This window comes from Heterodontus francisci, chromosome 1, assembly GCF_036365525.1.
Source record: "Heterodontus francisci isolate sHetFra1 chromosome 1, sHetFra1.hap1, whole genome shotgun sequence".
In the NCBI taxonomy this organism is placed as follows: Eukaryota; Metazoa; Chordata; class Chondrichthyes; order Heterodontiformes; family Heterodontidae; genus Heterodontus; species Heterodontus francisci.
The window spans coordinates 233,659,012-233,671,080 of record NC_090371.1 but is presented as its reverse complement, the minus strand read 5'-3'; the positions used below and the strand labels follow the sequence as shown (position 1 = coordinate 233,671,080).

The window sequence follows — 12,069 nt, the reverse complement described above, 5'->3', positions numbered from 1 at the left end:
CACCAATCTGGTTCCTACCCTATGCGCATCGCTGCGTTCCGCAGTGCCAGGACTGGTTGGCGCATGCGCAGATGACGTCATCGCGTAATGTGGGCAGATGGGGGGATCTGGGCCGGAGAGAGCAGGGAAGATGGATACAGAACTGGCCCGGTCATTGAATGTAGCAGTGCTTTTCTGAATGGAGGGCTGTGACTAGCGGTGTTCTGCAGGGATCAGTGCTGGGACCTTTGCTGTTTGTAGTATATATAAATGATTTGGAGGAAAATGTAGCTGGTCTGATTAGTAAGTTTGCGGTCGACACAAAGGTTGGTGGAGTTGCGGATAGTGATGAAGATTGTCAGAAGATACAGCAGGATATAGATCGGTTGCAGACCTGGGCAGAGACATGGCAGATGGAGTTTAATCCAGACAAATGTGAGGCAATGCATTTTGGAAGGTCTAATACAGGTGGAAAGTATACAGTAAATGGCAGAACCCTTAGGAGTATTGACAGGCAGAGAGATCTGGGCGCACAGGTCCACAGATCACTGAAAGTGGCAACGCAGGTGGATAAGGTAGTCAAGAAGGCATACGGCATGCTTGCCTTCATCGGTCGGGGCATAGAGTATAAAAATTGGCAAGTCATGCTGCAGCTGTACAGTACCTTAGTTAGGCCACACTTGGAATATTGTGTACAATTCTGGTCGCCACACTACCAAAAGGATGTGGAGGCTTTGGAGAGGGTACAGAAGAATACAGGATGTTGACTGGCCTGGAGGGTATTAGCTATGAGAGGTTGGATAAAGTCGGATTGTTTTCACTGGAACGACGGAGGTGGAGGGGCGACATGATAGAGGTTTACAAAGTTATGAGTGGCATGGACAGAGTGGATAGTCAGAAGCTTTTGCGCAGGGTGTAAGAGTCAGATACCAGGGGACATAGGTTTAAGGTGAGAGGGGCAAAGTTTAGAGGGGATGTGCGAGGCATGTTCTTTACACAGAGGGTGGTGAGTGCCTGGAACTTGCTGCCGGGGGAGGTGGTGGAAGCAGGTACGATAGCAAAGTTTAAGAGGCATCTTGACAAATACATGAATAAGATGGGAATAGAGGGATACGGACCCCAGGAGTCCAGAAGGTTTTAGTTTAGACAGGCATCATGATCGGCGCAGGCTTGGAGGGCCGAATGGCCTGTTCCTGTGCTGTACTGTTCTTTGGGTGGGGGGAGAGGGGGTCTGGGGAGCAGGTAGAGAGTGGGTGCGGGGAGAGCGCGGCCAAAGACCTTGCTGGTGGCGGGTGTGCTCTCCTCCTTCCCCCCGCCGCCTGCTCCCGACCCCTGCCGCCCGCCCACTCGCTCACAGCCCCCGGCCCGCTCGCCACACCCCCGACCGCTGGCTCACCGACCCACCCGCTCGTCACTGCACACCCGCCCTCTCCCTCCCCTCCACAGTTCTCTCGCTCCCTCCCCTCTCCGGCCCACTTGCTCCTTCCCCTCTTCGGCCCACTTGCTCCCTCCCCTCTACGGCCCGCTCGCTCGCTCCCTCCCCTTCCCGGCCCGCTCGCTCCCTCCCCTCCCTCCGGCCATTGTGTTTAGGTTACCATGGTGTGATTATTTGATTATTTGAGCAGCGCCGTCTTTAGTCCTGGCAGCTGTCTGACGTCTCAGACTGTGACGTATTTGTGGCACAGGTTGCATTTGTGCATGTGTCATTGCAGTGCCACCTAGTGGTGGCATTGTCAGCAACGCAGCCTTATGTCAAAGGACAGAGGTAGAACAGGAGTGCGTGTTTTCAACTGGGGCAAGGCCAATTTTACTAAACTGAGGAGTGATTTCGCGAAAATGGACTGGAAACAGCTACTTGAAGGTAAATCTGTGTCGGAACAGTGGGAGGTATTCAAAGGGGAGATTCAAGGGGTTCACAACAAACAAAGAAAAAGGGTGAGACAGCCAAATCTAGAACCCCATGGATGTCAAGAAACTTACAGGGTAAGATAAGGCAGGAAAGGAAGCTCATATCCGACACTGAGAACTCCATACTCCAGAAAGACGAGAGGAGTATAGAAAGTGGAGGGGTGAAATCAAAAAGGAAATTAGGAAGTAAAGAGAGGGCATGAAAGAATATTGGCAAGCAAAATCAAGGTGAACCCAAAGATGTTTTATCAATACATTAAGAGTAAGACGATAACTAAGGAGAGAGTAGGGCTCATAAAAGACCAAAAATGTAACCTATGCGTAGGGCGGAAGATGTTGGTCTGGTTCTTAATGAATACTTTGCGTCTGACTTCACAAAAGAGGGGGACGATGCCGATTTTGTAGTTAAGGAGGAGGAATGTGAAGTATTGGATGTGATAAATATAGGGAGAGGGGAAGTATTAATGGGATTAGCATCCTTGAAAGTCGATAAATCACCAGGGCCAGATGAAATGTATGGCTATTAAAAAAAGCATGAGAGGAAATAGCAGATGGTCTGACCATCATTTTCCAGTCCTCATTGGACACAGGTGTCGTGCAGGAGGATTGGAGAACTGTTAACGTTGCATCTCTGTTTAAAAAAAGGAGCGACGGATAGACTAAATAATTACAGGCCACTCAGTCTAACCTCAGTAGTGGGCAAAATATTGGAATCTATTCTGAGAGACAGGATAAACTGTCACTTAGAAAGGCACAGGTTAATTAAAGATTTGTTAAGGGAAGATCTTGTTTGACCAACTTGATCGAATTTTTTCAAGAAATAACAAGGAAGATAAATAAGGGTCGGGCAGTTGATGTGGTCTACATGGACTTTCGCAAGGCTTTTGACAAGGTCCCACATGGCAGACTGGTTAAAAAAAATAAAGTCCCATGGGATCCAGGGAAATGCAGCAAGGTGTATACAAAATTGGCTCAGTGGCAGGAAACAAAGGGTAATTGTTAATGGATGTTTTAGCGACTGGAGGGCTGTTTCCAGTGGCGTTTTGCAGGGCTTAGTACTGGGTCCCCTGCTTTTTGTGGTATATATTAACGATTCGGACGTAAATGTAGGGGTCATGATCAAGAAGTTTGCAGATGACACAAAGATTGGGCGGCACAGTGGCAAGCACCACAGCCTCACAGTTCCAGTGACCCGGGTTCAATTCTGGGTACTGCCTGTGTGGAGTTTGCAAGTTCTCCCTGTGTCTGTGTGGTTTTCGCCGGGTGCTCTGGTTTCCTCCCACCGCCAAAAGGCTTGCAGGTTGATAGGTAAATTGGCCAGTATAAATTGCCCCTAGTATAGGTAGGTGGTAGGGGAATATAGGGACAAGTGGGGATGTGGTAGGAATATGGGATTAGTGTAGGATTAGTATAAATGGGTGGTTGATGGTCGGCACAGACTCGGTGGGCCGAAGGGCTTGTTTCAGTGCTGTATCTCTAAATAAAATAAAATAAAAAATAAAAAATTGGCTTGAAGGTAGCAGGACAGGTTGATAAGGTGGTTAAGAAGGCATATGAAAACCTTTCCTTTACTAGCCAAGGTACAGAATATAAGAGCAGGGAGATTATGCTGGAACTGATTAACTTATTAGCTAGGCCACAACTTGAGTACTGTGTGCAGTTCTGGTCACCTCATTACAGAAAGGATGTAATTGCACGAGAGAGGGTACAGAGGAGATTTACAAGGATTTTGCCAGGACTGGGAAAATGCAGCTATGCGGAAAGATTGGATAGGCTGGGGTTGTTCTCCTTGGAACAGAGAAGGCTGAGGGAGATCTGATTGAAATGTACAAAATTTTGAGGGGCCTGGAGAGAGTGGAGGTGAAGAGTCTATTCACCATAGCAGAGAGGTCAGTGACGAGGGGGCATAGATTGAAAGCAATTTGTAGAAAAATTAGAGGTGAGATGAGAACCAAGAACAAAGAACAGTACAGCACAGAAACAGGCCATTCGGCCCTCCAAGCCTGCGCTGATCTTGATGCCTGCCTAAACTAACACCTTCTGCACTTCCGGGGCCCATATCCCTCTATTCCCTTCCTATTCATGTATTTGTCAAGATGGCTCTTAAACGTCGCTATCGTATCTGCTTCCACCACCTCCCTGGCAGCAAGTTCCAGGCACTCATCACCCTCTGTGTAAAATACTTGCCTTGCACATCCCCTCTAAACTTTGCCCCTCGCACCTTAAACCTATGTCCCCTAGTAACTGACTCTTCCACCCTGGGAAAAAGCTTCTGACTATCCACTCTGTCCATGCCGCTTATTACTTTGTAAACCTCTATCATGTCGCCCCTTCACCTCCGTCGTTCCAGTGAAAACAATCCGAGTTTTTCCAACCTCTCCTCATAGCTAATTCCCTCCAGACCAGGCAACATCTTGGTAAACCTCCTCTGTACCCTCTCCAAAGCCTCCACGTCCTTCTGGTAGTGTGGCGACCAGAATTGCACGCAATATTCTAAGTGTGGCCTAACTAAGGTTCTGCACAGCTGCAACATGACTTGCCAATTTTTATACTCTATGCCCCGACCGATGAAGGCAAGCATGCTGTATGCCTTCTTGACTACCTTATCCACCTGCATTGCCACTTTCAGTGACCTGTGGACCTGTACGCCCAGGTCTCTCTGCCTGTCAATACTCCTAAGGGTTCTACCATTTACTGTATACTTCCCACCTGCATTAGACCTTCCAAAATGCATTACCTCACATTTGTCCGGATTAAACTCCATCTGCCATTTCTCCGCCCAAGTCTCCAACTGATTTATATCCTGCTGTATCCTCTAACAATCCTCATCATTATCCGCAACTCCACCAACCTTTGTGTCGTCCGCAAACTTACTAATCAGACCAGCTACATTTTCCTCCAAATCATTTATATATACTACAAACAGCAAAGGTCCCAGCACTGATCCCTGCAGAACACCACTAGTCACATCCCTCCATTCATAAAAACACCCATCCACTGATACCCTCTGTCTTCTATGACCGAGCCTGTTCTGTATCCATCTTGCCAGCTCACCTCTGATCCTGTGTGACTTCACCTTTTGTACCAGTCTGCCATGCGGGAACTTGTCAAAGGCTTTACTAAAGTCCATATAGATAACATCCACTGCCCTTCCTTCATCAATCATCTTCGTCACTTCCTCAAAAAACTCAATCAAATTAGTAAGACACGACCTCCTCTTCACAAAACCATGCTGTCTCTCGCTAATAAGTTTGTTTGTTTCCAGATGGGAGTAAATCCTGTCCCGAATAATCCTCTCTAATAGTTTCCCTACCACTGACGTAAGGCTCACCGGCCTATAATTTCCTGGAATATCCTTGCCACCCTTCTTAAACAAAGGAACAACATTGGCTATTCTCCAGTCCTCTGGGACCTCACCTGTAGCCAATGAGGATGCAAAGATTTCTGTCAAGGCCCCAGCAATTTCGTCCCTTGCCTCCCTCAGTATTCTAGGGTAGATCCCATCAGGCCCTGGGGACCTATCTACCTTAAAGCTTTGCAAGACACCCAACACCTCCTCCTTTTTGATAATGAGATGACTGAGACTATCTGCACTCCCTTCCCTAGGCTCATCATCCACAAAGTCCTTCTCTTTGGTGAATACTGATGCAAAGTACTCATTTAGCACCACGCCCATTTCCTCTGGCTCCACACATAGATTCCCATCTCTGTCCTTGAGTGGGCCAACCCTTGCCTGATAACCCTCTTGCTCTTTATATACGTATAAAAAGCCTTGGGATTTTCCTTAATCCTGTTTGCCAATGACTTTTCATGACCCTTTTTAGCCCTCCTAACTCCTTGCTAAAGTTCCTTCCTACTGTCTTTATATTCCTCAAGTGCTTCGTCTGTTCCTAGCATTCCAGCCCTTCCAAATGCTTCCTTTTTCTTTTTGACTAGGCTCACAATATCCCGCATTATCTAAGCTTCCTGAAACTTGCCAAACTTGTCTTTCTTCCTCACAGGAACATGCTGGTCCTGGATTCTAATCAGCTGACATTTGAAAGACTCCCACATGTCAAAGAAAAACAAAGAACAAACAAAGAACAGGCCATTCGGCCCTCCAAGCCTGCGCCGATCTTGATGCCTGCCTAAACTAAAACCTTCTACACTTCCAGTGTCCGTATATCTCTATTCCCATCTTATTCATTTATTTGTCAAGATGCCTCTTAAACGTCTCTATGGTACCTGCTTCCACCACCTCCCATGTCAGATGTTGATTTACCCTCAAACAGCCGCCCCCAATCTAAATTCTTCAGTTCCTGCCTAATATTGTTATAATTAGCCTTCCCCCAATTTAGCACCTTCACCCGAGGACTACTCTTATCCTTATCCACAAGTACCTTAGACCCCTCTGAGGTGTCATCCCGCAGTACAGCTGTGATATTCTCCTTAACCAGTAATGCAACTCCCCCACCCCTTTTACATCCCCCTCTATCCCGCCTGAAGCTTCTAAATCCTGGAACATTTAGCTGCCAATCCTGCCCTTCCCTCAACTAAGTCTCTGTAATAGCAACATCATCATATTTCCAAGTACTAATCCAAGCTCTAAGTTCATCTGCCTTACCTGTTATACTACTCGCATTGAAACAAATGCACTTCAGACCACCAGTCCTGTGAGGAAAAACGTTTTCACCCAGAGAGTGGTGGGGGTCTGGAACTCACTGCCTGAAAGGGTAGTTGAGGCAGAAACCCTTAAGTCATCTAAAAGGAATCTGGATATGCACCTCAAATGCCGCAACCTGCGGGGCTGTGAACCAAATTCTGGAAGGTGCAATTAGAATAGGTGGATCGTGTTTCAGCCGGCACAGACACGATGGGCCAAGTGACCTCTTTATGTGCCTTAAACTTTCTATGATTCTATGATCTATCCAGAATACTCAGCATCACTATATCAAGTGTGCGGGCAGAGATTGAGTACTTATGCAAGCAAAAACAATGCTAGGTATGTCACTAAATCAGTTTTCAACATTGTAACGAGAAAGTAGTCAATAAATTAGTCTTCTCATTTAAAGCTTCTTCACAAAAATGCACGTTTGTTGTTTTTATTAGTAAGATAAATTTTTAATGCCTTTCCCTTTCGAAATTTGCTCACTGGCCCCCTCGGGCCGAGTAAAAATCGTTCCGCGGCCCTCCGCCTGGAAAGGTTGGACAACCCTGGTACAGAGGGATCTGGGATTTCTCGTACATGAATTACAAAAGTTTAGCATGCACATTTAGCATGCAATTAGGAAGGCAAATGGAATGTTGGCCTTTACTGCAAGGAGGATGGAGTATCAGAGTCGGGCAGTCTTGCTACAACTGCACAGGACATTGGTGAGACCACACCTAGAAAAAGACATCTCCCATTTAAGACAAAGATGAGGAGAAATTTTTTCTCTCAGGGGGTTGTTAATCTTTGGAATTCTCTACCCAAGAAAGCAGTGGAGGCTGGGTCATTGAATATATTCAAGGCTGTGTTAGACAGATTTTTTATCTACAAGCGAGTAGAGGGTTATGGGGCCAGGCAGGAAAGTAGAGTTAAGGCCACAATCAGAGAAGACATGATCTTATTAAATAGTGGAGCAGCTTACTACTGCTGCTATTGTTTATGGTCTAATGTGCATCTGCAGTGCACTATTGTACAATTTTAATATAGCACGAGGACATAATTTGCCTACCATTTTACAAATGCTGCAACATTTTCTTCTTTCTTTTCAGTTACTTGTTCCTTTTCCTTACTTTTCTTCTCTTTTTCAATTTGTTTTTGCTTCTTAAGTATTTCTGTTAGACGCATTTCCTTTTCTTCTTTCCATTTCTCAAATGCCTAATGGAGAAAGGATGATTAGTTACATTTCGGTTTGTGTAACTACTATATTAAGACATTTCTGGTTAGTCCTGTATGGCTACATAAAGATAAAAATGGTTTGGAAAAAGATTAATTTCCCCATTTGGGCAGCACAGTGGCGCAGTGGTTAGCACTGCAGCCTCATAGCTCCAGCGACCTGGGTTCAATTCTGGGTCCTGCCTGTGCGGAGTTTGCAAGTTCTTCCTGTGACTGTGTGGGTTTTCGCCGGGTGCTCCGGTTTCCTCCCACAGCCAAAGACTTGCAGGTTGATAGGTAAATTGGCCATTATAAATTGCCCCGAGTATAGGTAGGTGGTAGGGGAAGGTGGGGATGTGGTAGGAATATGGGATTAATGTAGGATTAGTATAAATGGGTGGTTGATGGTCGGCACAGACTCGGTGGGCTGAAGGGCCTGTTTCAGTGCTGTATCTGTAAATAAATTGTGTTACATATTTATGAACAAGCAAGTACTAGTGTCTTCTGAGGACCAGATACAATTTTCAGTCATATTTAATACAGGAATTAAAATTTTGAAACAATGGGCAAAATTTAATGGAACTGACCTGCTTCCAGCAAGGGGGATGGGGTGGTGGTGGTCCCCACAGCTGGTCAGGAACCCATTTGCTAGGGAAGTAGGCTTTGTCTTGGCTGTTTAACTCAGCATCCTGCCTGTATAAATTGCCCCTAGTATAGGTAGGTGATAGGGAAATATAGGGACAGGTGGGGATGTGGTAGGAATATGGGATTAGTGTAGGATTAGTATAAATGGGTGGTTGATGGTCGGCACAGACTCGGTGGGCTGAAGGGCCTGTTTCAGTGCTGTATCTCTAAACTAAACTGTAGGTTTCCCGACCAATCACAGAGTGTGGGAGTGATAACGATTTGCATATGTCAATGGCAGGATTTCTAGTTTCGGGACTCTGGTGGGGTCAAAATGGCTGAATTCTACAGTGATTCTTCAGACTTCAAACACAGGAATGAAAAGGAGACATGGGAGCCTGCCCTCTCCCTGCCTCGGTTTTCTAATTCTTCCTTGGAGATCCTGCTGTGGAATGTGAGGGAATGCAGTGAAGTTTTGTTTCCCGTGGATGGGAGAAAGAGGCCAGCCTCTCAAACCAAGCAGGAGTGGACATAAGTGGCCGAAGAAGTGAGCAGCAGGTGTGTGGTCCTTCGAACCTGAGTATAGTGCCCCGGGAGGTTCAATGAGAGTTGCAAAGGTGACTGGCATTCCACTCAGGTGACATACCCCACACTTGGACTTCCCTAGCATTCTCTTGCACAGCACTCTGTTGACTAACACAGCTTGCAGCTCCACTCATTTCTCTCTGTCTTGTGGCACCTCCTCATATCCTCATCTGAACAGCCAACAGACACTCACCCTAATCTTTGTGCCACCTCAGACCCATGCCTCACAGTTACCCTGCACAGATGTTGTCATTCTATCCTTTCCTCACATTCCATTTCTCACACTCACAATTCTGTTTTCTCACCTTCCTGGAGAAGAAATCACATAACTCCAGTGACAGCCACCCTAACCACTGCAGAGAAGGCAGCCATGGAGATCAGCAGGGTGGTGGAGTGCATGGCTATTGGCGATAGAAAGATGGGGGTCTCCCAAATTAGAAATCGCACTACCAATTGGCACATAACAGTCTCTAATTTAGGAGGAGATGATGGCATAGTGATAATGTCACTGGACTAGTAATCCAGAGGATAAAAACAAAATAATGCAGATGCTGGTTAAGTGGACAATTAATAGTCACTTAAAGGCTTCTTCCCACTGCCACTGGTATTTTACCAGCGGCAGACAGCCACATCGACAGCTGAGGAGGCCGCCCAGCAATACCTGGGGGCCTGCTTGCAGACTGGGGGGTGGTGCCCTCTTGATTGTGCACCCTGCGCCCCAAAAAGGACCCCCAGCAGTACGGGCCACCCTGCTAAAAATACACCCCTGCTCTGCCCTCCGATCCATAGTCGTCCTTGCCAGGGCCTAGCCGATTGTCCCCGGCGAGGCCAGACACCCCCTTAGATCTTTGAAGGCCGACATCTATGTTGCTCCTCACGCTGGGTGAAGTCCCAGCAGTGACTGCCAATGGCGCTGTTGGGACTTAAGAGCTGATGGCCCACTGATTGGCTGGCCGCTTTTGGAAACAGGACTTTCTGCCTCAGAGGAGCAGAAGCCCAGACTTCTTCCAATTAAGGGCCTAGGCCACACAAAATAGAAGCGTGGCTTCCAACCCGGTAGAGGCAAGCACACCCTCGACTTTTCATTTGGTGGGCAGGGCCGGTGCCTCCTCATGAAATACCCACCAGTGGATGCACTGGTTGTAATCTTCCAAAATTCCCTAGACTCTGGAAAGGTCCCAGTGTATTAGAAAGCCACAAATGTAACACCTCTGTTCAAGAAAGTAAGGAGATAGAAAGCAGGAAGCTACGCGCCAGTTAACCTAATATCTATCATTGGGAAAATGTTCGAATTCATCATGAAGGAAGTAGTAGCAGGTTGTTTGGAAAAACAATGCCAACATGGTATTGTAAAAGGAAAATCGTGTTTGACAAACTTATTAGAGTTTGCTGAGGATGTAACAAGCAGGGTGGATGAAGGGGAACCAGTAGATGTACTTGAATTTTCAAAAGACATTTGATCAGGTGCCACATAAAAGGTTACTGTACAAGATAAGAGCTCATTGCATTGGGGGTAATATGGATAGAGGTCTGGCTAACGAGCAGGAAACAGAGTTGGAATAAATGGGTCATTTTCAGGTTGGCAAACTGTACTAGTGAGGTGCCCCAGGGATCATTGCTGGGGCCTCAACTATTTACAATCTATATTAATGACTTGGATGAAGAGTCTGAGTGTATTATTGACAAATTTGCTGATAATACAAAGATAGGTAGGAAAGCAAGCTGTGAGTAGGCCACAAAGTCTGCAGAGATATTGATAGGTTGAAAATGGGCAAAAATTTGGCAGATGGAGTATAATGTAGGAAAATGTGAGGTTATCGGCTTTGGCAGGAAGAATAGAAAAAAGCAGTATATCATTTAAATGGAGAGAGACGACAAAATTCTGCAGTATAGAAGGATCTTGTACATGAATCACCAAATGTTAGCATGAACATAGAGGAAAGAATTAGGAAGGCAAATGGAATGTTGGGCTTTATTGCAAGGGGGATGGTGGGTAAAAGTAGAGAAGTCTCGCTACAACTGTACAGGACATTGGTGAGACCACACCTTTTTTAAATTCATTCATGGGATGTGGGCTTCGCTGGTTAAGCCAATCCCTAATTGCTCTTGAGAAGGTGGTAATTGATTGAGCTTGGCATCAAGGAGCCCTAGCAAACTGGAGTCAATGGGAATTGGGGGAAAACTCTCCGCAGGTTAATGTCATACCTAGCACAAAGGAAGATGGCTGTGGAGGTTGGAGGTCAATCATCTCACCTCCAGGACATCACTGCAGGGGTTCCTCAAGGTAGTGTCCTCAGCCCAACCATCTTCAGCTGCTTCATCAATGACCTTCCTTCAATCATAAGGTCAGAAGTGGGGATGTTCGTTAATGATTGCACAATGTTCAGTATTGGTGACCCCTCAGGTACTGAAGCAGTCAATGTAGAAATGCAGCAATATTCAGGCTTGAGCTGATAAGTAACATTCGCACCATACAAGTGCCAGGTAATGACCATCTCCAGCAAGAATCTAACCATCTCCCCTTGACATTCAATGGCATTACGATCGGTTAAACCCCCACTATTAACATTCTGTGGGTTTACCATTGACCAGAAACTGAACTGGAGTAGCCATATAAATACCGTGGCTACAAGAGCAGATCAGAGGCTAGGAATCCTGTGGTGAGTAACTCACAAAGCCTGTCCATCTAGAAGGCACAAGTCAGGAGTGTGATGGAATACTCTTCACTTGTCTGGATGGGTGTAGCTTCAACACTCAGAAGTTCGACACCATCAAGGACAAAGCAGCCTGCTTGATTGGCACTCCATTTACAAACATTCACTCCCTCCACCACCAATGCACAATGGCAGCAGTGTGTACCATCTCCAAGATGCACTGCAGCAATGCACCAAGGCTCCTTAGACAGCACCCTTCCAAAGCCGCAACCTCTACTCCCTAGAAGGACAAGGGCAGATGCATGGGAACACAAGTTCCCCTCCAAGCCACACACCATCCTGCCGTTCTTTCACTGTTGTTTGGTCAAAAGTCTGGAACTCCCTTCCTAACAACACTGTGGAAGTACCTACCCGACATGGACTGCAGCGGTTCAAGAAGGCAGCTCGCCACCACCTTCTCGAGGGCACTTAGGGATGGGC

The 12,069-nt window shown here is 46.5% G+C and overlaps 1 protein-coding gene across 19 annotated transcripts in view; it reads right to left on the bottom strand.

The window, feature by feature from the left end:
• map9 (microtubule-associated protein 9) overlaps positions 1 to 12,069 on the bottom strand; it is a 350,433-nt gene that overhangs the window by 34,283 nt on the left and 304,081 nt on the right. For all 19 annotated transcript variants that reach the window (XR_010975979.1, XR_010975969.1, XR_010975968.1 and 16 more), the window contains one exon: positions 7,584 to 7,729. Coding sequence is in view for 1 of the 19 variants with exons in the window: in XM_068042247.1 (XP_067898348.1) it covers positions 7,584 to 7,729 (146 nt within the window). In the remaining 18 variants the exon portion in view is untranslated. The remainder of the gene's footprint in view (positions 1 to 7,583; positions 7,730 to 12,069) is intronic.